Genomic DNA, 24,300 nt, shown 5'->3' with positions numbered 1-24,300 from the left:
CACACACACACACATACATAAATATACACACACACAAGATATATACATGTATATATATCTATATATATAGGAAGCGTACAGCATGAAGACATCCATGTAGGGGATTACAGGGTACCCTGCCCCTTGCAAAAATGTGAGGAAAATCTCTCAGAAGACGCACTAGAAAAAGCACTGCTAGAGATGCTAACTCACCATAAGAGATGTTGAAATATAAAGAATCATTGTTGCAGTTGTTCATAATGCTTGGGAATCAGCCTCAGAAGGCATCTATTTATTTGTCTTGACTTCCAAAGCTTTGGACATCCCTTTTTTGGGGCTGGTGTCCCCCTAGACCAAGGCTATCAATAAGTATTCAGTGAAAGAGTGAGATTGGCTTGTACCCTTCTTCAGTTCTTTTTTGTGTGAAAAAGGCGGTTATCAACAAGTGCACCCTAACTAAATGAGTAGATGCCTTGAATTAGCTGCATCTCAGTGGCCTTTGCCCCAGTCACACTGTTCTAACTTCCAAATGACTAATATGAAGCCTCTACAACAAGAGAAGATCACAGCCCTTAGTTTGGGACCAGAAGTGAAACATTCTGTCTGGATGCTAAACAATGTCCTAAAGATCTGCAACAGGCGTGACTGCAGGAAAAAAAAAATAAAAAAAAAAATCAGATGACTGGTGGATACAGCTGACCATTCCGGGTGCAACTCTAACTGCATATGTGTGCAATTACATGGTATCTCTGAAGCCGGTAACAATTCACAGACCATCACAACACTCACATCCCCACTTGCAAATGGCACCGTGAAGACTGAAATTACCATCAAGTTAGGAAGGCACAGTGGAGTCCAGGCCTGAACCCGAGTTGTATTCTCACCTAGGAAGCTCCTCAGGAGGTCTGCCTTCAGGGAGTCCCTGGACTGGGCTACTTGGAACTAGTCATCCAGGTACAAAACACCACGTCTTTCTCTTTTAACAGACTTCCCTAAATGCTATGACCAACATGGCCAAGACCTTGATGAAGGCTCTCGGTATTAAGGAACACCCAAATGACAATGCTTTACAATGAAAGGCACGCCCAAACACAGCAAACTATAAAACGTTCTTCAATGGACTCCAGATAGTTGTGTGCCAGCGACATCATTCAGACCCCTGTGGGAGTAAGGGCATAATCCACTGCAAAAGGACCATTCACTCAAATGAATGTACCCAATTTGGTGACCGAATCCCTGAGGTCTAGAATGAGACACAACTTGTCCACTCCCATCAATACCAGGAAGTGCTGGAAGAAAAACCCTGGCCTTCATCCCACACCGAACAGCCACTACAGTCTTTCTTTTTGGGTTCTGCTATCACCAATGACCTGGGGCTCTTTCTCCAGTTGACTCTTGCACAGTCAGTGAAGGCATACATCATACTGTGACTGGGAAGAGGATTTGTCTATCTTTATGTATTTATTCTGCAAAAATGGGTTTGGCCAACAGGAGGGGGAAAAAAAGTCCTACTCTTGTGAAAGCTAAGTGTGCAATGATGCTAGATGCGTGCCACACTATGCTCCCACACATTCATCCACTCCTTATCACTTTTACAGTATTCTTTACAATAGGGATATCCTGTCTATGGTAGTCATACATCCAGCCAGAATACCAAAGCCCGTGCCCTTCCTATGTCCAATGCGCAAGGTACACAGGTGGCATACGAGTACAAAATCCTCAGACTTGAACTGCCCAGAGGAACAGGAGCAGTAAATGAGGAATAAAGGGGCATGTTACATGTACAACCAGAAAAAAAAAGTCCATTTAGCCAAAAAAAAAAAAGAGGAAAGACCCTACAGGGGAAGGAGGGATGTACAGAATACTGCAATACTAAATAAATCTACTGTTATGGCAAGTTCTTACACAACTGTACTATGTCCTTCCTTTATCACTGTTGCGGGATTCCTTACAACAGGGAGAGTACTAAGGAATGAGAGGAGGAGGAGGAAGGAATTAAGGAACCTTCAAAAAAAAACATGGAAGATGGACCTAGCAAAACCTCCTCTGGCACTTGAAAACACATTCAGCTTGCAGTGTTTTGTAAAGGTATGCATATAAGATCAAGTAGGAGTTTCCAGAATGGATACAGCATCAAGACCCTTAAAAAAGCTCCACAAGAGGAAACTGCCCTAGTACAATGAGTTTAAACAGAAGTAGGAAGCTGTCTGTCATGAAAAGATTAACAAGAAGAAATGGCTTGAGATATCCAAGAAGATGACATTATCATAATGGACAGTTACTAGTGCAACTAATAACAGCACTCTGAATGTATCTGCCTTCAAATGCTTATACTCACCAATTTCAGTAGAAATAAAGACCACAGCATCATAAAACAAAAACTGAAAGACTATTTGCAATGAATGTCAGTTAACAAAGAGGAATGGAATGGCAGTAACAGGAGTACTTCCTTGTACCACCACGCTCTTCTGTGCTAACCCTAAATGTGACACTGCCCCGAGCCCAACCCTAAATGTTACACAATGAAAAACCCTTTCCCTAACAGTATCACTGAACACACACACACACACACACACACACACACACACACACACACACACACACACACACACACACACACACACACACACGCACACCTCTCATGACCAGAATTCTGGACAATGCCTAAACTCAAGTTTTGTTTCTCTTTCTGGAATTTCCCGGTTAGGGGTCGCCACAGCAGAACTCCGGTCCGCTAATGATTGGCAGTAGATTTTCATGAACGCCGAGGTGCCAGCTCGATGTTCAACCTTCAACGACGGCACGCCCATTTACGCATGTCTTTCAAACGCCCACCCAACCGCAGGGAGGACATGCAGACTCCACACAGAAGGCGCTCCCCGCACTCCAGCCAAGATTTGAACGGGAGAATCTCTTGCTGTGAGACAACAATGCTAACCGCTGCACCACCTAAACTCAAATAATAAAGTAAAATTTTATTGTCATTCAGACCATACAAAAAGTGCACAGCTGAACTAAATTATGTTTCTCCAAGCTCATGTATTAACATAAACACTGAAATAAGCATAGACATAAAAACATGTAAACATAAATGGTCTGTTCATTTACAGTGCTGATAACAATGACTACAGCAATCCACACCCACCTCACTTCCACCATCCCAAGTCACAGTCAAACCAACAGAGCTCAAAATTCAGAAACCATTCCAAAATAACTGGAAGACAAAAATAGAGTTTCCACCACCTAAAGGCCCGAACAGCCATGAACAGATCAATGATCACTTTCTTCACCATCCACAACCGTCACCAACTTCATCTTCCACATCAGCAAAGTTGTAATACAGTCCAGTTCCTCCCAACCGACAAAAAACAAATCTTGACCCAGTAAAGCAACACCAGCGAACAACTGGGTCTCGACCATCCTCACTCCGCATAACTCTCCACCCAAAGGCCTGAATGCCATGACCAGACTAACAAATCCAAAAAAAAAAATAAAAAAACAAGCAAATCCGAATGATCCATCAAGGCAACATTGCTGTATCCAATCGCACACTCAGCCAGCCAAAAATGGACTCCCATAGTGGATTACAAACAAACTCTTACAAGAACACATATGTCTGTTGCTATTTATAACTTCAGTCCTCAATGACTTGCAAAAAAAAAAACATTTTCTAATGTATACAGAAAAATATGAGCCAAAAATCTGGACATTCTGTGAAATTCTGGACAGTTGTGAGCTATGTAAGTATAAGCATACAGTGCAGCATCTATCCCTTTACCATACTTTTCAGCCTCTTACTGCAAGAACTCTGGACAAAGCCTAAAATATCAGGTGGGGGACAAATCAATAAAAATAGACACAGATTCTAAATATTGCTCTTATAGACTTAGTAACTACAATAACAGGCTTTGTGTTGGCATGCATTTTCTAAGTGATATAAAGTCTAACTCAAATGTGTCATAAATTTTATGAGGAAAAGACCAAAATATGGACAGTTGAAAGGTATGTCCCTTACCGTGCCTTTATCCTATCCCAAGTAAGAAATGATTGCACATGTACTCTTAGCCTTCATCTCAAAACTTTAAGTATATCTGAGAGCTTTGTCATTTCAGATAAAAACTATGCAAGTTCACTAAAGCACTCCTCATATAGCACAGGAAAAGTCGATGTTCCCAACACTGACAGCTCTGTTAAATACAATTGCTGCCAATATATATATATATATATATATATATATATATATATATATATATATTTTGAATGGAGTAAGTGGTACAGAGCAGATCGGGAAATTTACCCTTGTCCTCACTGTAGTGTGATCTCAGAATTTGTATATATATTTTTCTTGAAAAGTGCCAAACCCAAGTTTGTGTTCTGAAAAGAAAAAAGTTCTCCGTTTCTGACATCCTTAGTCTTACTTAAGGAGTATCTGAGCTGCCTATGTAAATACAAAGAATGAAGAGTACTTTCACTCAAATCCTGTGAAGAAAGAAAGATGGATAATCTGATTTAAACACATCATGGACATCCTTAGACATAAAAGGTAGACTGGTTTTATGAGACATCCTATCTCTCTGGAAAAACAGACAAAGAGGAATAGCCATATGAGCCTGATGTTCAGATTCTTTTCCCAGAAGTTAAGGCCACCAACCACACAGTTTTCCAAGTATACAGTTTCAAAGTGGAAGTAGCTGAGGGTTCAAAAGGTGGCTTAAGTTAACCTTAAGAATATGGTTCAGGTCCCATGAAGGAGGAATGGGTTTTCTTGGCGGCCTAATATGAAGGATGTCTTTTAGAAACTGTTTGACCTCAAATCTAGAAGAAAGTGGTGGATCCAGAGGCAGACAGACAGAAATGGCTGACAAATGAGCTTTAACAGACGAATATGCCAGACCAGAAATGAGCAACGCACAAACAGGAAAGAACAGTAGGAATATCCACCAAAAGAGGGTCCTGTTTATGTTATAACTCCAAGAAGATCTCTTCCATTTAGTAACATAAGATTTTTTTACTACTGTGGTTATCTTGGCTCCTAAAAACCTGAAGCACGCTGTCAGAAAAATGGTGAATAAAAGGAATCAAAATCCTACAAGCAAATTCTCAATTGTAAGGTGAAAAGATGAGGGTGAATTAGAGAGCCTTTCTCTTGTGTGACTAGATCCATCCTGTGATGTTACGTGTGATGATTTAAACTGGTCAGGTGAAAAAGGGGAAACCAATGCTGTTTGGTCCAAAAGGGAGTCGCCAACAAGATTATGGGCCTGTCCAACACGATCTCATGTAGGACCTTTAGCAACAGAGGAAGAGGGGTAAATGAATACAGAAATGTCCTTTTCCAAGAGAGAGAGAGAGAGTCCTGTTTCCAAGCCAGGGAACTTGGCCCTCTGGAACACAACCTGAGGAGAGGCGTTATCTGTTCTGAGGGGAGGCAAACAGATCTACCTGTGGAGTACCCCACCAAAGAACAATGTCCAGGAAAACATCTCTGTGTAAAATCCATTCATGAGGGTCTGTCTTTGATCTGCTCAGACTGTCTGCCACTACATTGTATTCTGAAGGAATGCAGACTGCATGAAGAATCAACTGATGACATATGGCAATGTCCCATGTTGTGAGAGTTACCCTTGGAAACTCGACAAGACTTTGTCCCTCCTTGTTTGTTGATTTACTGCACAACAGCGTTGTTGTCCATAAAGACCCTGAGTGGACCTGGAGACCAGAGGTAATGCACAGCCTGAAAACCGCTCTGTCATTTCCTGTTGAGATGACACATCCTGAACCCTGATGCTGTTAGAACAAGCTCCCCAGGTGAGGTGTGAAGCATCTGTCAACAGCTCCTGATTAGGGGGGAAGATACCAGAAAGGGAAGGCATGGATTTATAGATATCTGGTTGAGCCACCGGAGAATGTCCTTCCTCAGGTAAGGCAAGACAAGATAGGAACTTGGTCCAGGGGATGACAATGCTGAAGCTAAATAGTCTTCAGATATCACTGTTACTTCCAGATATGGAGTCTGACAAAGGGGACCATAGGAATCACGGATGCCATGAACCCCGGTACTCTTCAAAACTCTCTTGCTGAGGTCTGTTGGAAAGGAAGAAGAGACTGAAAAGAAGGCTGTCAAAGAGAAGACCTGGGCAGGAGGAAGGAAAGCAGTCACCGTAACAACTTAAATCCTGCAATCCAAGAAAGCCAGGTCCTGAAAAGGCATTAGAAAAGACTTGTGAAGCCTAAACTGGGAAGGAGGAGGAGGAGAAGCTTGTGAATTCTAAGTCCTGCAGAAGAGCCTAGTGAGGAGGCCATCAAGAAAAGGAAAAATCTAAATGCCGTGAAGTCTGCAAAACACTATGACAGCGGCAATATATATTTGGTAAATACCCTTGGGGCTCTAGAAAGACCAAATGGAAAACAGAGAACTGATAATGTAAGGAAGATACAGAGACCTATAAAAACTTCCAGAAGAGAGAGTGAACAGCAGTACGTAGAGAGGCATCCATCAGGTCCAGAGTAACCAGAAAGGCCTGAGGGAGGAGCACTGGAAATAGAGACTGAAGAGTCAACATTTTGAAAGTGGGGGCACTGGCTGAACAGTACCTTGAACCAACAGATCGTGAAATAGAGGGGGAAAATGAGGCAACTGACAGGGAAGAGGTTAAGGAATACCTGGAAAAGGAGGAAGGGACTTCCACACTATGTGGTAGACACTGTGAATTATAATCAACCATTTGTCTGTTGTGATCTTCTACCAAATGGGAGAGGACAAATAATCTTTGAGAAAGAGGAATCTGGCCAAGGGGAAGTGGAGGATATAGTCAAATGGAAGCTGGCTTGTCCTGAAAAAAAAGACCGCTGTCCCCTCGAGTCATGACTTGATTTTTCAGCGGAAAAAAAAACTTTTTAAATGATCTTTTACCCTTTAAAGGTTGTTCTGGATGTTTACAACAGAGGGGGTAGGCTTTGGACATGGAAGGTCCGTGGTCACGTCATCTGACATAACAGACATCCAGCAGAGGCTGGACAGCAGAAGTCTCCATTTTTAATTTCTTCTACTTCTTTTCTAAAGTCAGCTGGCCACCTGAGCAGAAAAATCCTGAAAAACATGGTGCCTTGAGTAAGGAGTTTAAGACACTGTTTTTCCATGTGTACCAAAACAGAGGAAAGTCAGCTTTGCAGGGTCTTAATAATGAAGGCCTGGCAAACAGAGCACTGTTTATGATAGTGCTCCACACCTATAACAAAAAAAGGCACTTATCATGGCTATCCTTTTGGGGATGACATGTACTTATAACACAAGCTAAAGGAAAAAAGAAGGCTCCTCAACTTATCTGCCCTACGCTCGAAGTACATCTAGTACAGTTCTATCTTCCAACCAAATTAAAAACACTGCATTCGGACTGGCAGCAAAGAAATTCTGAGGGTTTTGCTCTCATACCTCACCTATGTACCTTACACTTCAGATGTAGGGCATATGTCTGACATACATACCAAGGAAGGGCCCAGGCTTTGGTATGCTGGGTGGATGAATGGCTCCCCTTGGGAAGATAGCCCTATTGTAAGGAACACTGCAAGAATGACTATGGAATTACATCATTTGCTTGCCCCCTTGCACAATAATGTGTTCAGCTCTAAGAACTTTAACTTCCATTCTCCATTAAAGGGTGCCCCGGATGTATCAATAACCCACCCCTCTGAGAAAAGAAAACAAGCATTGGCTGCTTTTTCTGCAGGGGATTCATGGTCTGCCCCAACCTCTGCTGACGAGGACTGATCCACCAGTATGCTCTGTCAGCTGAAGCACTTGGGAGCTCTAGTATGCATCCTAAGGTGGCTATATACAGAAATTACTAGTCGCTTGTAAAGGAACTCCAATCCAAGGCAAACTTACAGAGCCATCGTCACAGGCAGATGAAAAACTTGGTTGACCTAACCAGCACAGGAGGAGGCAATGCAGTGCAATGCTTATGGCTCTTTTGTAGACACTAAAGGGGGGTCACTTCCTCTTTTGCAGTTTGTCAGGTTTAGCAGAGAAAGGGGAGGTAGTGGGAAGAGGGGGTTAATAGAAGACCGCTAAAGAAATGAGGGCTTGTTTCCTTGTCAGGTCAATAAACCAGTTCCTGGGCAGGCTGACTGAAAAACATATAAAAATAATGTGCATCCAGAATTTTGTTCCAGGTTCTTCTTTAAAGGAGGACATGTTCAGCCACACTATCTGCTGAAGGTATACACCCAAAACTGTGGCCCTAGTCAAGGCAAAGTGCAGTAAAAATGACAACAAATACCTGGTGTCCCAGTGTGGAAACTACGGCTAGGGCTTCACAAAGATCTTGGGCATGGAGATCTAGATTCTACTACCACTTATGGCAAGAAGATTTTAGACTCAGTTTTGAGATTCCCTAGCTCATCCCATTTCTTCATCACCAGTTGTATCTCAAAGTGGAACACGTAAGATTAAAAGCTGAGTTACCCAAGCCCCAATGTGGCAGAAGAGTACTTCTCGATACACTTTGTCCAACCACAAGAAGGTGAAAAGTTTTGGTTCATGGGACCTAAACTGGACTGAAGTGATCACAGAGGAGGGTCAGCAGTGGGATGCTCAGGAACACTGTCAACCTGTCCTGGTGGTAGCTTGCAGAGGGCTAAACATATTTTGGAGTATAATGTACCACACAGACAGTCTCCAGGCTGCTAAAATGGCTTCCTTAATGAAAGCCTCAAGAAGGGTTGTCCAAGGATGATAGGTGAATTCCCTAGAATCCCCACAAGGTTTTTCTGGGAGGGATTATTAGGAGAAGTAGTAGTCCAAACTGCTCCTCATCGAGCTGGGAGCATCTCCAGAGGAGGAGGAGGTGATGCAAATGGATATGGGGGAGAGGATGGCTTCATTTTCCCAGCTGATTTCACAGTAACACCAAACAATATTTTAACTGCCCATGCATATTCTAACAATAAGTGCTAAATAATTATTTGAACATACTTCTTCCGGCGTGCCTCTCTCATGATACGGGCTTCTTTAACTTGGCTGTAGATTGTTTTAGGTAAATGTCGGTGTCTGGCAATGCGTTTGATCTGAGGGTGATGTTGGAATTTCTCCTTCAGCTTCTGATTATAGTTAAAAGCTGCTTTCTCACGTGGGAGAAGCTGTAACAGAAAATCAAACCAGAAAGCAGTTAAGATTAAAAAGCATGAAACTGCAATATTAAAGATCAAAAACAGAAATATTACTTCCATAACTTTAAATATAAAATAAAAGCAAAAATAAAACTTGCATGATGTCTCTCTTCCCCCTTCAGATAAGCAGGTATTTGAGTAAAACTTCCTTTATATGGTAAATGTTACACTAAAAAGGGCAAGTATACTCAGCACTCTATGTGCAAAATATTTAGTTTAGATACATACTTGGCAACATTCCTTGGAGCAATACAAAGCTTAATAAAATCCAGTGTGTTATGTATTGCTTTACACCATGCTACTAATTTATGAATACCCCAACCCCATCCTCAGGCTTTGCTAGTTTCATTACATAAAATAATAAAAACAGCAAATCCATCAGCATTTTGCAGATTAGATTAAGATTAAACTGGTCTGATTTATTTATTGGATATTGATTTATACTTCTTACTTGTATGTCTAAGTTCCTTAAAATTTCACCATGGCCAGGGCCTTCCTACAATAACCTTTTCTTAAAGTAACTATTTTAGGATCTCTTTCCCACCTTCCCTAAGATTCTACTGCTGTCAGCATGCGGTTTAACAACTACATACGACTGCAAGAAAGCAGAGAAATCCTTACTTAGTGTGGCAATTTTAAATGAATGTTCAATAAATTAGAAACGTATATTAAAATATTTATTTATTTACTTATTGATTGACTGATTGCATTTGTTTACCAGAAAAGTCCACTGGGCCTATAAGAGAACATTTTCAGTGGAGGCCCGTGGAGAAAAGTTCCATATACATTAAATACATACAATAATATATCAAATAATAACACAAGTCTTAAAAATACAGTGAGATGGGCCATTCCAAATTAAATGTTTCTCATGGTTTAATTTCTGTGAGTCTTTTGGGTTTCTAATAGTTTGATGGGAATGGACCAGACTCCTAAGTTGGTACACTTAGAATTCATGAAGTTACTGTTTCAGTCTTTGATACAGGCGAGAGTGCTCTTCTCAGTACCCGCAATGTGCCGAGAATTGACTCCTCCTGAAATTTACATGGAGTTACTTTCCTTGGCAGGATATCTATGAATGACTAAATTCTTTTTTATTAGACCCATTGTTCCTACTATTATTGGAAATGTCTGGATATCTTTCTTTCACACTGCTCTCGTTTCTGTTTGCAAATCCTGATAGTTTATGATTGCCTCCCTCTGTATACAAGACACTATAAATCACTGGGTCTAGCAATTTCAGTAATCAATACTACTTTTCATGGGCTACTACATCTGGGTTTTTTATTCTTGTATATATTCTGTTGATAATGGGTAACATCACGTGATATACAGTGTCATTCTCTATAAGGCTTTGTGGCTCATGTTTCCAATGCTTCTCCGCTACTTAAAATACTGTAGTGTTTGCACAATCCCCAGTGCAACAGTCTTGCCACATTACTGTGCCTTTCAATATTCAGTCACGCTACCATGAGTGTAACACACCCAGCAACAAGATGTGTGACAGCTTCCAGTTTTTTTTTTTTTATACAGAACCTGCATTTGTCTGTTTCTCCCACCTTTCAATGGATTTTAAAAACTAACATCTATGTAATACATGTACGTAAGTCCACTATCCTGTTTCACTGTAGAAGAAAAAACATGTGAAATTAAGCCAGCTTCAACTTAAAAAAATAACGTAAAATTTAGATGAAAAAAACAGACCCTTATTTTCCCCTTTTTCTTTGCTTTTAGAAATAAAAAAAGATTTTCACTGATTTACACATATCAGCACACATTCCAGTTCACAAGCACTCCAGTTCCTATAGCTTAATACATTAACTGTACATCAGTGAAGAATTCACATTTGCAACAAACTCTAACTTGCTTGTGTTTTAAAAGTTTATTAGTATGATGAAGTGCATTGTGAGCGAAAGGACAAAAGCTCTAATAAACTATCTTTTTGTGATACCTATAGGAATGGACTGCATGGCTATTTTATATACATATATATATATATATATATATATATATATATATATATATATATATATATGTATATATATATATTACACAAAAGTCTGGCTCCTGGAATTTGTAGCTTCCTGTAAACAATTCAGGAACTGCCAGAGAAAAAAGTAAAATGGTGGGAGTGAACAAGAAGTTATGTACTCACCATAACGTCTGATGTATGTAGTCCATCTCGCCTTACATTCTTACCCGTGGGTTCGGAGCCGAATGTCGGCTCTGACTCGGCCATACTTTTTTAGCTCAAAGTCTTTCTATTGGCTGGGCTAAGATGGTATCCCATTCTGCACTGCTCTCTATTCTCAGATCTAGTTTGCTGCGAGCACCAGCACTCATTCTCCATGCATAACAACATCTAAGGAAAGGAAAAAACAAACCAAGAATGAACGGAGCTCTGAAACCAGATCTAACCTCCAGATCCTCCAGGATGGGGGAAGGAGGGGGGGTAAGTAAGAATGTGAGGTGAGATGGACTACATACATCGAACGTTATGGTGAGTACATAACTTCTTGATGTTATGTAGTCTAATCTCGCCTACATTCTTACCCGTGGGACAGCGTCCCCAGCACCTAAATCCTGGTAGGCTCAGTGGAAAATACTCCTGAGCACTGTGGAACCAAAGGAAGACCTGCTCCTAGATACCACATCTAACTTGTAATGAGTAACAAAGGTATGAGGAGATGCCCAAGTAGCCACAGCACATCATCCATAGACAATCTGGCCTGAAAAGCTGTAGATGTAGATACAGACCGAGTATAGTGAGCCTTTACCCAGAATGGTAATTCTTTTCACCCTGAGGTATAAATTAAGGAAATACAACTGGAAATCCACCTGGACAACGACTTTGGAAACAGGAGACCCAATTCTGTTTTCCGAAAATGAAAAACAACTGATCAGATTTTCTGAGGTCTTTCGTACTGTGCAAATAAAAATGTAACTGTCTGTGCACATCCAATTGATGAAATTTGAATTCTGCCTTGTTTGAGAACTGGGGAAAAAACACTGGCAATTCAACAGATTGGTTAAGGTTACTGACTGATGCTTTTGGGAAGAAAGGAGGGGTTCGGTCTGAGAGAAACCCTGTCCTTATGAAAAATCAAATAAGGGGGGTTTTGATTGATAAAGCTTGAAGCTCCGAAATGCGTCTGGCTGATGTGATGGCTACCAAAAAGACAGTCTTCCAACTTAAGAATTTTAAATTGCAAGTGGCTACAGGCTCAAAGGGGGGTGAAGTAAGACACTGCAGAACAAAGATTAAGTCCCAAGGCATAACAGGTTCCGATACCGGAGGACGAAGTAACAAAGTGCCCTTCAGGAAAGCCTTACAAAGTCTATGTGCCATCAGACTAGGTTCGTCTGCGACATGAAAGGTAGAAATCGCCAACAATTGGACTTTAATAGTTGCGGCTGCTGAACCCTGGTTAAAGAGCATAGACAAGAACTCCAATACAGATGAAATTGGAGCTGTGTAAGGGTCAATCTTTTTGGCTTGCGCCCAGATTGAAAACCTCTTCCATTTGCTGTAATAAATCTTCCTGGTCGAGGGCTTATGAGAGGAAGATAAAATATGAACCACCTCCGGCGAAAATTGATGAAGCCTAACTAATGACAAGTGGAGTAGCCAGGCTGTCAACCGGAGGGTCCGAAGAGAGGGATGGAGCTGCCCTGACATGTGTGTCAGTAAGTCTGGTTGTGGGTCCAGAATCCAAGGAGCGTCCATGAGAAAATGTATTGGGTCTCCTGGGGACTGGTTCCACAGAGTCAGGGGTTTCCCACACCCTTCGACAAACCAAATCCAGAAGCTCATCGAAGGGTGGAGATACCCAGGAGGCGGAGGGCTGAGCACCAAAGGCCTTCAGGAAGACCGACTCCTCCTCAGAGGGGGCTTTGGATGGCCAGTCACCTCTTTGCTTCAAAATCTCTAGGATGTCAGAGAAAGAAACATCCTCAGAGGATGACTTAAGGGACCCCTCAGATTCTCCGAGGTCGGTGTCTGATGTGAGAGACTCATCCTGGGAATCTATGTGCTTCCTCTTGCACGTTTTATTTCTGGGTGGCTCCTCAGGCAAAAACTCTGAGGGGCGCTCAGAAATATGGGGACCACTTGTGGGGGTACTCTGAGGTCTTGGGGCTCCGCTGTCCAGAGATAGATGGCAATCAGAGACCTGCACCGGTGTTGTAGGGGACAGAATGACAGACCCGCATGATGCCGCTGACGACCTGGCCAGAGCGCTCTGCATGACCTCGAAGGCTGGTCCTCCCGGATCTGAAGAACAACTAGCCCCTGAAGCCAAGACAGGAGTCAGGCTTCCTCGCACCGAAGCGCCGAGAGGTGTCCCGAAGCCTCTCCCTTGGGACCGACCAAAGAATCCTGAGTCCTGAACCCTGTGGATGGCGCTGACGGGGTCGGAGCTGATGTCGGGACTGATAAGCCATGAGGGGCTGTCGGAACTGACCTAGGGACATCACACGGAGCCGAACACTCCGGCTCCGAAAGCTGAGATGTGCTCGGAGGAGGAAGTATCGATGCAGGTTGAGGGACCGGCTCTGGAGCTGACTGGGTCTGAGCCGAGAACAATTTTGCCAGTACCAGTGACTGAAGAAGTCTCTGCACCACTCTATCAGCGTCCATATCTGATAAGGTCCTGGAAGATTTGGAGGATAGAGAAAGAGATTGAGACCTCCTCTCTGAAGGGGACCTGCGAGGAGGGGATACTGGCCTAATGCTAGGCGATCGGCTCCGAACAGGTTCCAAGAAGATTGGAGCCGAAGCAGGTTCCATAACCACTGACACTTCCTGCGGCCCCAAGGACAATGGAGCCAAGGATGTTGATGCAGACTTTGCTATTTTCTCCGGTGGCTCCGAGGAGACTGATGGAGCCGGAGATCGCTTTTTTGCTTTTGAAGATTTTGCCTTAGAGCTGGAAGCTCTCTCCAGACCCACCTCGAAGGAGGGTTTCAGAAGTCCCTTCAAAATCAATTTGTTCTTCCTTTCCTGAAGAACACGCGGACTAAAGGCATGACAGAAAAGTACAGTTTTGTGCCTACCATAAATGTAGATGTTCAAAGATCCACATTGCTGCAGTCCTAACACTTGGGTAGTCCGCTGTCCCTCGGTCGGCCCGAATATCAGAGTATAAGGCTGATGTCGGTCAAGGCGCATTTGACTGACATCAGAACGTCAGGGTACAAATGCGCATGACCGACGCCATATCCTCAGTCTTTTCTTGCCCCAGATGTCAGAAGACCCTAAAAAGAAAGGTCAAAACCCATAGACAACAACTAAACAACCAACCAGCCTAACACCAAAAATATGTACAATATATACACTATACCTCAGAGGGATAACCCAGGCCACACAACCACCTCAAACTACAGAGGGGAAGGAGGGAGGGTAAATTGGACTGCAGCAATGTGGATCTTCGAACATCTACATTTATGGTAGGTACAAAACTGTACTATGTTCTTCATCTCACATTGCTGCAGTCCTAACACTTGGGTAGAATCCCAAAGCAGAGGTAAGGGAGGATGGCTAAACTATAATGAAGCAGGGCTGCCAAAATGCCCTGCAACACAGCAGTGGCAAAACCAGCCCTGGATTTAGAGTACAGAGGAAGGTGGTAATGCCTAGAGAAGGTATGCACTGAACTCCAAGTGGCTGCCTCCAAAATATCCTTAGTAGCCACCCCCCTCAAAAAAGCTGTTGAAGTGGCAGTAGCCCTAGTGGAATGAGGCCTAATCCCAGCTGGAATCTCTTTGCCATGATGGGAATAACAGAAAGCAATGCAAAATCCAATCCACTTAGAAATTGTTTTGACACGGGCTTGCCCTGAGAGCACAAAGCAAAAGAAACTAATAACTGCTGAGATTGTCTGAACCCTTTAGTTCTGTCCAAATAATATCGCAACTGCCTGTGTACATCTAAAGTGTGCAAAATCTTTTCCCCTTTAGTTTGGGGATTTGCATAAAAAGTAGGCAAATGAATAGTTTGGTTTAAAGCCACACTAGAAACCACTGTAGGCATAAAGGAAGGATTAGTACGTAAAGATACCCTATCCTTATGGAAAATTAAGAAAGGCTCAACTGCCATAAGGGCCTGCAATTCAGAAACCCTTCTTGCAGAGGTAATGGCCAACAAAAAGCAGTCTTCCATGACAAATATTTCAACTCAGCAGTAGCTGCAGGCTCAAAAGGTTGTAGAGTGAGTTTCTCCAACACAAAATTGAGATCCCAAGCAGGAGTAGGAGCTCTACGTGGGGGTCTTATATTCTTTGCCCCTCTAAGAAATTGCTTGAACAAAGGATGAGAAAACAATGGTGGGTCACAGTCGTAGTGAGCTGAAATTGCTGCAGCATGAATCTTAATAGAAGAGAAGGACAAACCTTTGTCCAATAACTCAGTAAGATATTGAAGAGCCACACTTAAATCAGGCTCAGAAACATCCAAATCCTTAGCTGCACTCCAAAATAAAAATCTCTTCCATTTATCTGCGTACACTTTCCTTGTACTAGGCCTTCTAGCTTCCAAAATCACATTCAAAACTTGTTGTGGAAGTTAGAGACCCTTTATGGTTTAAAACAGAATATGCCATGCTGTTAGGTGAAGAGAGTGAAGCTTGACATTGAGCAAATGACTGTCCTCCTGGGACAACAGATGAGGAATCAAAGGCAAAGGCCATGGAGGCTTCCGTACCAGACTTCTCAGTAATGGGTACCAGTGCTGTCGAGGCCAATCTGGAGCTATCAAAATCATCCTTGGCTTGTCCTGTCTGACCTTCAGAAGTACCTTTGGGAGGAGAGGCAGAGGTGGAAAGGCATACACATGAAGATTTTTCCAACTGAAAGAAAGAGCATCCACTTTCCAAGCTGTGGGATGAAACCGCTTTGTGCAAAACTTTGGCAGCTGGTGATTTAGTGGAGAAGCGAACAGATCTATGTCTGGAGTTCCCCAGGACACTGTCAATTTCTGAAATACATGAAGATCCAGTTTCCACTCGTGGGGATCCATGATTTGTCTGCTTAACACATCTGCTAAGGAGTTCTGTGCTCCGGCAGAAACCTTGCCTGAAGACTTAGTTGTAAACTGAGAGCAGTCTCCCACAAAATCATTGCTTGCCTGCATAGAGGATAAGAATGTGTTCCCCCTTGCTTGTTGATGTACCACATGACAGTTGTGTTGTCTGTTAGAATCAACACCTGCCCTGGAAGAAGTAAATCCTTGAAAGCTATTAATGCAAACTGGACTGCTAACATCTCCTTCAAGTTGATATGTAGATGTTGTAGTCTGACAGGCCACTTGTCTTGAATCCACTTTCCATTTAGATGAGCTCCCCAAGCTTTGTCTGAGGCATCTGTTGTTAAAATTTGACTCGCCTCTGGCCGGGTCACAGAGAGTCCCTTGTTTAGGTGACATTCCTGAGCCCACCACAAAAATTCCTTTTGAATGCAAGGTATTATTTGAATGACAGTGTCCAGATGTTGGCAGTGCTGTGTCCATACATTTTTGAGATACCATTGCAACTTCCTCATATGCAGTTTGGCATTGGGAAGCACCAGAATACAAGATGCCATGAACCCTAAGGCTTGAAGGACTGTCCTTGCAGTCAGCCCGGACTGTAGAGATAGATGATGGAAGTAAAGGGATAGACTCTTTTGTTTGTCCGGGGTTAAAAAGGCCAGCTGGGATGCTGTATTCAGTCTTACTCCCAGAAAGCACATGTCTTGAGAGGGTACTAGACTGGACTTTATTTCGTTCACAGAATACCCCAGGCATCTTAGCACTGCTATCACATACTCCAAATGACGAAGAAGCTCGTCTCTTCCTTGAGCCAGTATCAGGCAATCGTCCAAATAAGGATAGATTTGTATTCCTTTCAGCCTGAAGAATGCTATCACTGGAGCCAGAACTTTTGTAAATACTCTGGGCGCAGTAGATAAGCCAAAGGGCAATGCAGAGAACTGATAGTGAAAAGTCCCAGTCCGAAAACGCAGATACTTCCTGCAACTAAGCCTGATAGGAACATGAAGGTAAGCCTCCTTGAGATCCAAAGTTACCATCCAGTGATCCTTGCCCAGTAGAGGTAAAAGCTGTTGTAACGTCAACATTTTGAACTTGGGAATGTCCAGATAAGTGTTGAGGATAGATAAATCCAAAATCGGTCTCCACGTGTTCCCCTTTTTTGGCACAAGGAACAGGCGAGAATAAAATCCTAGGCCCCTTTCTGGCATAGGAACCGGCTGTATGGCCCCTATTTGGAGTAACAGAGAAATTTGCTTGTGAGCCTCTATTCTTTGTTGAGGAGGAATGTCTGGCATGCCTTTGAAAGGAGGCAAGGTATGGAAATAAAACCTCTAACCGTGATGTATGATATCCAGTACCCATTTGTCCTGGGTAATCCAACTCCAATTTTCTTTGAAAAGTGCCAACCTTCCTCCCAAAGGTGCTGCCAGGCGAGAAGGTTCTGGCAGCTGAAAAGGTAGGTCATTGGGTCTGTTTACGAAAGGACTGACCCCTGCCCTCACCCGAAGACTGCGCAGGAGAACTCCCTGTCCTAGGCCTGAAAGAGCCCTGACCTCTGCCCCTGCCACGTCTAGATCTACCCCTAGACTGGGAATCATAAGAAGGATACGTCCACCCTTTAGTAGGCCAATTTCTACTAAACTTTGGAGGCTGAACCTGCAAAAAATCTTTAACAGTCTGCATAGACTTAGCCTTGTCTTCCATTTTCTTTAAAACTGCCTCAACAGGAGAACCAAACAAGACATCAGATTGCAAAGGGCATCCAAAATCCTAGTTTTAACATGGTCAGATAAATTTTGATCCCTCAGCCAGGCATGCCTGCGAAGAACTGACTCAGTGGCAGCCACCCTAGACGAGGCCTGTACAGCATCAAAACCACATTGCAAAGAATGCTTACCCACCTGTGCAGAAACATGCACTAAATCTTGTAACTCTTTACAATCAATACCTTCCGCCAGAGCATCCACCTTAGATTTCAACTGTGAAAGGAGATAATTTTGATATTTCAACATGTGAAACTGGCAATTCAAAGCTCTCATGGCTAGAGTGGAAGAAGTATAAACTTTCTTTCCCCATCTATCCAAGGCCCTGGCCTCTTTATCTGCGGGAACCGGATTCTTGACAACAGAAGCCTTTACACCCTTAGGCCCCTGGCTAACAGTTTCTGGGTCTGCCCTAGGACTCTTAAAAAGATACTTATGAGCTTCAGGCACCCTGTAATACCTATCCGGTTTAACAGGAGCAGGAGGCAAAGAATCAGGATTGCGAAGCCTCTGCAAACACATCTTCCACTACATTCAGAACAGGAGGTATAGCTAAAGGCCTATGCTGGGGTAAAAACAAAAATTCCCTAAGCCTTTTCCTGGAATCAGAGAAATCCTGACCTTCCCATTTAAAATGCTCTCTCATGGAGTGCAGGGTCTCTGAAAAAGAAAAATCCTCAGGAGGAGAAGCAGAAGGAGTAGAATCATCCACATCAGAATCAGAATAATGAGAATACTCCTGCAAGTCTTCAGTCGAAGACTCAGACACATCCGAAGCCTGCTCATAATCCCCTAAACACAGGTTCCATCCTAGGCCTCTTATCAGGAGGGGGCATAGAGCCTCTAATTAAAGTAATTAAATCTTCTGCCATTTTAAGCATGTGCTTTTTGGGCACCGAACCTGAAGAACTAGGAGTGACACCCACAGAAGCAAAACTAGACCTGCCTCTAGGGGAAGCCTTGGAAGCAGAAAGAGAGGGCCTAGACACCTTAGGAAGGGAGGGGAGTACAGTTACCTGAGAAGCCCCTACAGCCTGACCTGCCTCCTGGGAGGCCACATCCTGTAAAACACAGTCTCTCCCTGGGACTCCATAGAGGCCTCCGTCGGAACCACCGGTTCCACTGACGTCTCTAAAGAACCGGCGTCCAGTTCGGACGACTCCTCTAACCTAGGTTTAACTGCCTTGTCCTTGCGCTGCTTTGAAGAAGCCGGCGTCGGAGCATCCGACGGCATATTGTAATTGCACCGCTTCCCAAAGACTAACCTGGCACAATCCAACCTCGCTTTATAGTGCGTTTATTAAACCTAGCACAAAAGCGACACCCAACAACGTCGTGCTCAGGTCCCAAACAAGGTATACACAAATTATGGTAATCCCTATGCGGTATCTGTTTCCCACAAGAAATACAGTTATTCACTTTTTCTGACATCCGGTAAACCACTGAGGCAAGAAAAACCAAAATATTCCAACGGGTACTTAACCAACTCTGACTTCGGTCTGAAACTCCGAATTCGAAAAATTTCAGAACGCCGAACGGCACTTGCAACACTGCTTCTGCATCGGACCATGCGGCAAAAAAGACTGAGGACATGACGTCGGTCATGCGCATTTGTACCCTGACGTTCTGATGTCAGTCAAATGCGCCTTGACCGACGTCAGCCTTATACTCTGATATTCGGGCCGACCGAGGGACAGCGGACTACCCAAGTGTTAGGACTGCAGCAATGTGAGATGAAGAACATCTGCACGATTCTTGGAGATGAATCGCTCCCACACAGTACACACACAGTGTCCATCGGTAATGGACATTTTATAACTGCATTTAGAGCACTTCTTGAAGCCCGAGGGCTTACGCTCCTTAGTATCTTTGGACATAGTTAACTAACCACAAGTAACTAACTGAAAAATCGACCAACTGTCAGACAGTCACAAGGCGGGAACAAGCCAACAACAGACAGAACACCACAAAGATCTCGAAGTCAAATGATCCTCAGACACAAATACAAGGGGGGAGGACTAATTCCTCTAAGTTAAATGGTTTTAGTCCACAGGAAACTTTTCGCACACAAGGAAAGCAAGGGGACAGACTAGGTCCTCTAACTGAACCAGGCCTAGCCCATTGGAAACAGCTAGTGGGATACCACAGAATAAACAATCAAGAAAAACACAACTTTTCCACAATACGGAGAAGAATACACACAATGGCTATTAAAATAGCTTTTTTTTTGCAAAAAACTTCTCTGATATAAGAAGAAAAAGGGTACTTAGCCACAGCCAAGAGCGAGACCACGTCCGAGCTACATGAGCAGCAAACGAGATCTGGGGATAGAGAGCAGTGCAGCATGGGATACCATCTTAGCCCAGCCAATAGAAAGACTTTGTGCTAAAAAAAGTATGGCTGAGTTGGAGCAGACATTCGGCTCCGAACCCACGGGTAAGAATGTAGGCGAGATTGGACTATATAACATCCTATGCTGCAGCAGTGACTGTAATATTCTAACAAGTACAGTTATGGTGAACATCCCACAGCTGTACTTTGATCATAGTAACTATCACTGATGTAGCATGAATCATAATGCATAAAGAAGATTACCAAGTGTGTGGTCACAGATCTAAGGTAGGTATTGTGCACATTTCGTGCAGAGCCACAGTGTTAAAACCAGCTCTGCTCCTGGACTGGATGCTCATACAGATCCATTTAGTTTCAAGAATGCTTTAATAAAAGCTCTGCCCAAAATGTCCTCTTTTAGTTCTGCAACTGATTTCAGACAGGTTGCCAGTATTTGCTCATTAGCTAAACACATGGCAATTATTATTAAGCAACAATAACTGAACTGATTAACAAGCACAAGTCACTTTCCAATAAGCCACAAGACTTTTGCAAGTGTACATCAACAGCCAGTTTTACATTTAAATATATTGTTTTGGCCAACATGAAAAAAGTCACACTACAGAAAACATATCTGTAGACTTAAAATGGGCTTTTGAAACAGAAAATCACAGACTTGTCTTGGCAAAGTTAACCACGTACAAATTTTCACTAGTTGTAGTCTAAGGAGTTACTCAGATTATGAGTTATGTAACTGACAAACATTTTCAAGTTGCGTCTTGCAATTATAGATGACAAACTGGTCACTTAGAAAAAGAGTGGGCTGAAGACTTACTTGTGGGACTTCCATTTCGCACTTTTTATTAATGACCGGCCACTACATCACATTTGTATTCCCTATACGGGTGACACTGTCCTTATGAATTCCAACAATTCAGCTTCAATTCTGCAAAACTATGTACTAGATTTGAATATACTACTTTGCTGGATGCATAGCAATAAAATTATAATATATTTTTTTGAAAACTACATTCACACTGTCAGCTACTCCTCAATGACTAAGTAACATTTCAAACTGTATTTTTAAAAATCGAACTGGAAACTCTCATTAATGGTTAGACAAAAATGCTTGGGTCTATGGGCTGACTAGTCTCCAGAATACAGCTACCATAATGAAATAATGGTCAAGTTCTACAGCTAACAATATTAAATAAAGCTGCTGATATTTTATGCATCAAAACACAGATAAACTAATGTAGGTTTCTGCTTTATTCATAATTAGCACTACCAATCACAACCCTCCATTCTGCTCAAAAATACTGCCTTGACACACAAATCTTAGAATTTTATTTGCAACTGTATTGCATTCTCAGAAGTGAAAGCATTACTGCAATTCCACAGCTAATGCAAACTGGCTTCCTTGAATACTTAGTCACCAGGCTTCTTAATGAATTAACTTTGAAGCTGATAAAAATAAATAAATAAATAAATATATAAATATATATATATATATATATATATATACACACACACACACACACACACACATATATATATATATATATATACACACACACACATATATATATATATATATACACACATATATATATATATATATATATATATATATACATACATATATACACACACACACACACACACATACACATACATATATATATATATACATATATATATATATATATATATATATATATATATATATACGCACATATATTTTTTCATTCGCCACTGCTGGCTAGCAAACCAATTGAGAAACATGAAGCATACTTGCTTCATAGCCAAGAGGGCACTTTATTAACCAGGTTTACATTAACCTTCCCCAGAAGATACAAGGCCTTTTCAAAGCAAATACCTGCCAGTTGGAACTTGCTACCTCAGGGAAAAAAAAAAATCAGACTTCCTAAGAGGCCTACATGTGCATGCTTCACTACATCAGGTTGCTATTTCTGCAATGAACTCTATTGCAAGTCCTACTAATTAGGTAATTAAAATCAAATGGGTATAGAACCTCCCATTTGAATTCTGTAAATGTATACATATCTGCTTGATGTACCAATATTTACACACAACTGAGTTTTAAGGTTAGTCTTTTAGTGTTCTGATGTCATGTTGCTCTCCATCTTTATAATAATTTAGGTTAATTTTACTAGCTTTGTGAAATGGTGCATTTAGCTTAGAATGTCACTGAAATGGATTATTAGACCAGCTCACTTACCTAGCAAACAAATGTTGAATAAAAAGAAGCCATACATACAAACATACATAACACATTTAGCTTGTAATGTACCTAAAAAAGATGTGAATAGATGTCCATGCAGTCGTCTCACAAATACTTGGTGCTGAAAGACTCCTGAAAAAAGCAGCAAGTAGCATCTGCTGCCCTTGATGAATGCACCTTAATCGCCTTAATCTGGACCTGCAAGGTATCTCACATATTGGTCATAGCAGAAAAATAAACCATGCAACCAACTAGCCACTTACAAACTCTACTTACCATGCACAAAGAAAAGAAAGATCACTTCTGTTTGCCTAAGATCTTTAAATGTCACTGTAACATCTTTGGTGTCAGTGCACATCTAGAAGGTAGAAGATACTGTTTGTGTATGTCGACAAACATTAAGAACTGAATGGCTTGAGTCAGTGCTGGCTCTTGACAATCAACACATTACGACTTAACAGTTTTAAGACCCTTCAGGCCAAAGTAATGGCCACAAAAAAATACAGCCTTCCAAGATAAGAATTTCACTGGCACAGAGTCTGCTGGTCCAGTCCAAATAGGGCATGGGCAGTTTCATTTTTCTAAAATAAAGCTCAAATGACAAAGGAGCTCCTGGTTTCCTGGGTGAAAGGAGACTCAGGTGTAGTACCCTCTTCAAAAATTGACTAACAGTGGTTCTAGCTGTCAAGAGCGTTTCTGTGATAAGCAAGTCATGAGAGACAAATCACACACCATGACTTAGGGGTAGGAAAATCCGCTAACAGCACTGAGACAAAGGAGGGCTTGTTGGAAGAACAGACTGTATATCATGATTTCTGCAACAAATGGGAAATCTGACTGACTTTGCTAGGTAGGACTTTTGGGAAGTCTGTCCCACTTTGCTAAGTAGGATTTTTCTAGTGTTTTGTTACTTGGTCAATTAGAATTTGCAAGCCTTTTATGGGAATGAATTTCAAAGCATGGAATTAAGGTCACATCCTCCAGGCTGCAAGGTTTAATATTTTAAGATTTGGGTTCCCAGTTGTTGATTCAGAAGGCAGTACACGACAAAGGACAGGGCATCTTTTCTGCTTATGTCATTTAATAGACAGAACCAATGCTAACTTAGTCACAAGGATAACACCTAAGTTAATTCTGGCTTGGCCAACACTGCCTTCTGCAGTACTCCAGGAATCAAAGATGGAAAGGGAAGACACCAATAAGGCCTTTGTTCCAACAGTGTGAAAATGCATCTACTTCTAGGGCTCTTATAAAAGGATCCAATGATTCAGTGGAAAAGCAAATAGTATCCCTCATGTTCAGAGTAAGCATAAGGGAATCTGGAAACAGGAGAGACAGAATGCCTTTACTATCAGAAACTGTTTTGCCTGGTAAATTCTAAAACGGGTGTCTACAGTCTGCTTTTTCTTTGAACAAGGGACAACCTGGAACAGAATCCTTCCTCTTGGATGGAGAGAAAAACTTCTGCTGAGGAGATAATCATGCTTCAGATGGGCCCTTCCAGAAACTGCCTGGTCTTGTGGAATGTAAAACATCCCCATAAATGGTAGAAAGATATGAAACCAATCAAGTATTCCATCTCTATGAGCTCCCTCAACCATAGGTCTATGGTCAGCTCAAACCACTAGGCTATGGCATCTTGGCCTTCCTCCTGCTGAAGGAGGGAAGAAGAGATGGGGGGGTTATCAGAAGTGGGATGCACCCTTTTGGCTGGTTAGGAAGTTGCTCCTGTATCAGCATGTCTGCCTTGGTCGCAGATACCTCTCCCACAGCTCTTTTCAAACGTAC

At 42.2% G+C, this 24,300-nt stretch overlaps 1 protein-coding gene across 2 annotated transcripts in view; it reads right to left on the bottom strand.

Annotated features, from left to right (window-relative positions):
• Positions 1-24,300, bottom strand: part of DCAF13 (DDB1 and CUL4 associated factor 13) — a 781,821-nt gene that overhangs the window by 68,699 nt on the left and 688,822 nt on the right. For both annotated transcript variants that reach the window (XM_044065680.1, XM_044065681.1), the window contains exon 10: positions 8,954-9,117. In XM_044065680.1, the coding sequence (XP_043921615.1) occupies positions 8,954-9,117 (164 nt within the window). The remainder of the gene's footprint in view (positions 1-8,953; positions 9,118-24,300) is intronic.

The sequence above is a fragment of the Protopterus annectens genome, chromosome 3.part0 (assembly GCF_019279795.1).
Source record: "Protopterus annectens isolate FY-2018-M chromosome 3.part0, PAN1.0, whole genome shotgun sequence".
Lineage (NCBI taxonomy): Eukaryota > Metazoa > Chordata > Ceratodontiformes > Protopteridae > Protopterus > Protopterus annectens.
This window is presented reverse-complemented; position numbering and strand designations above follow the sequence as displayed.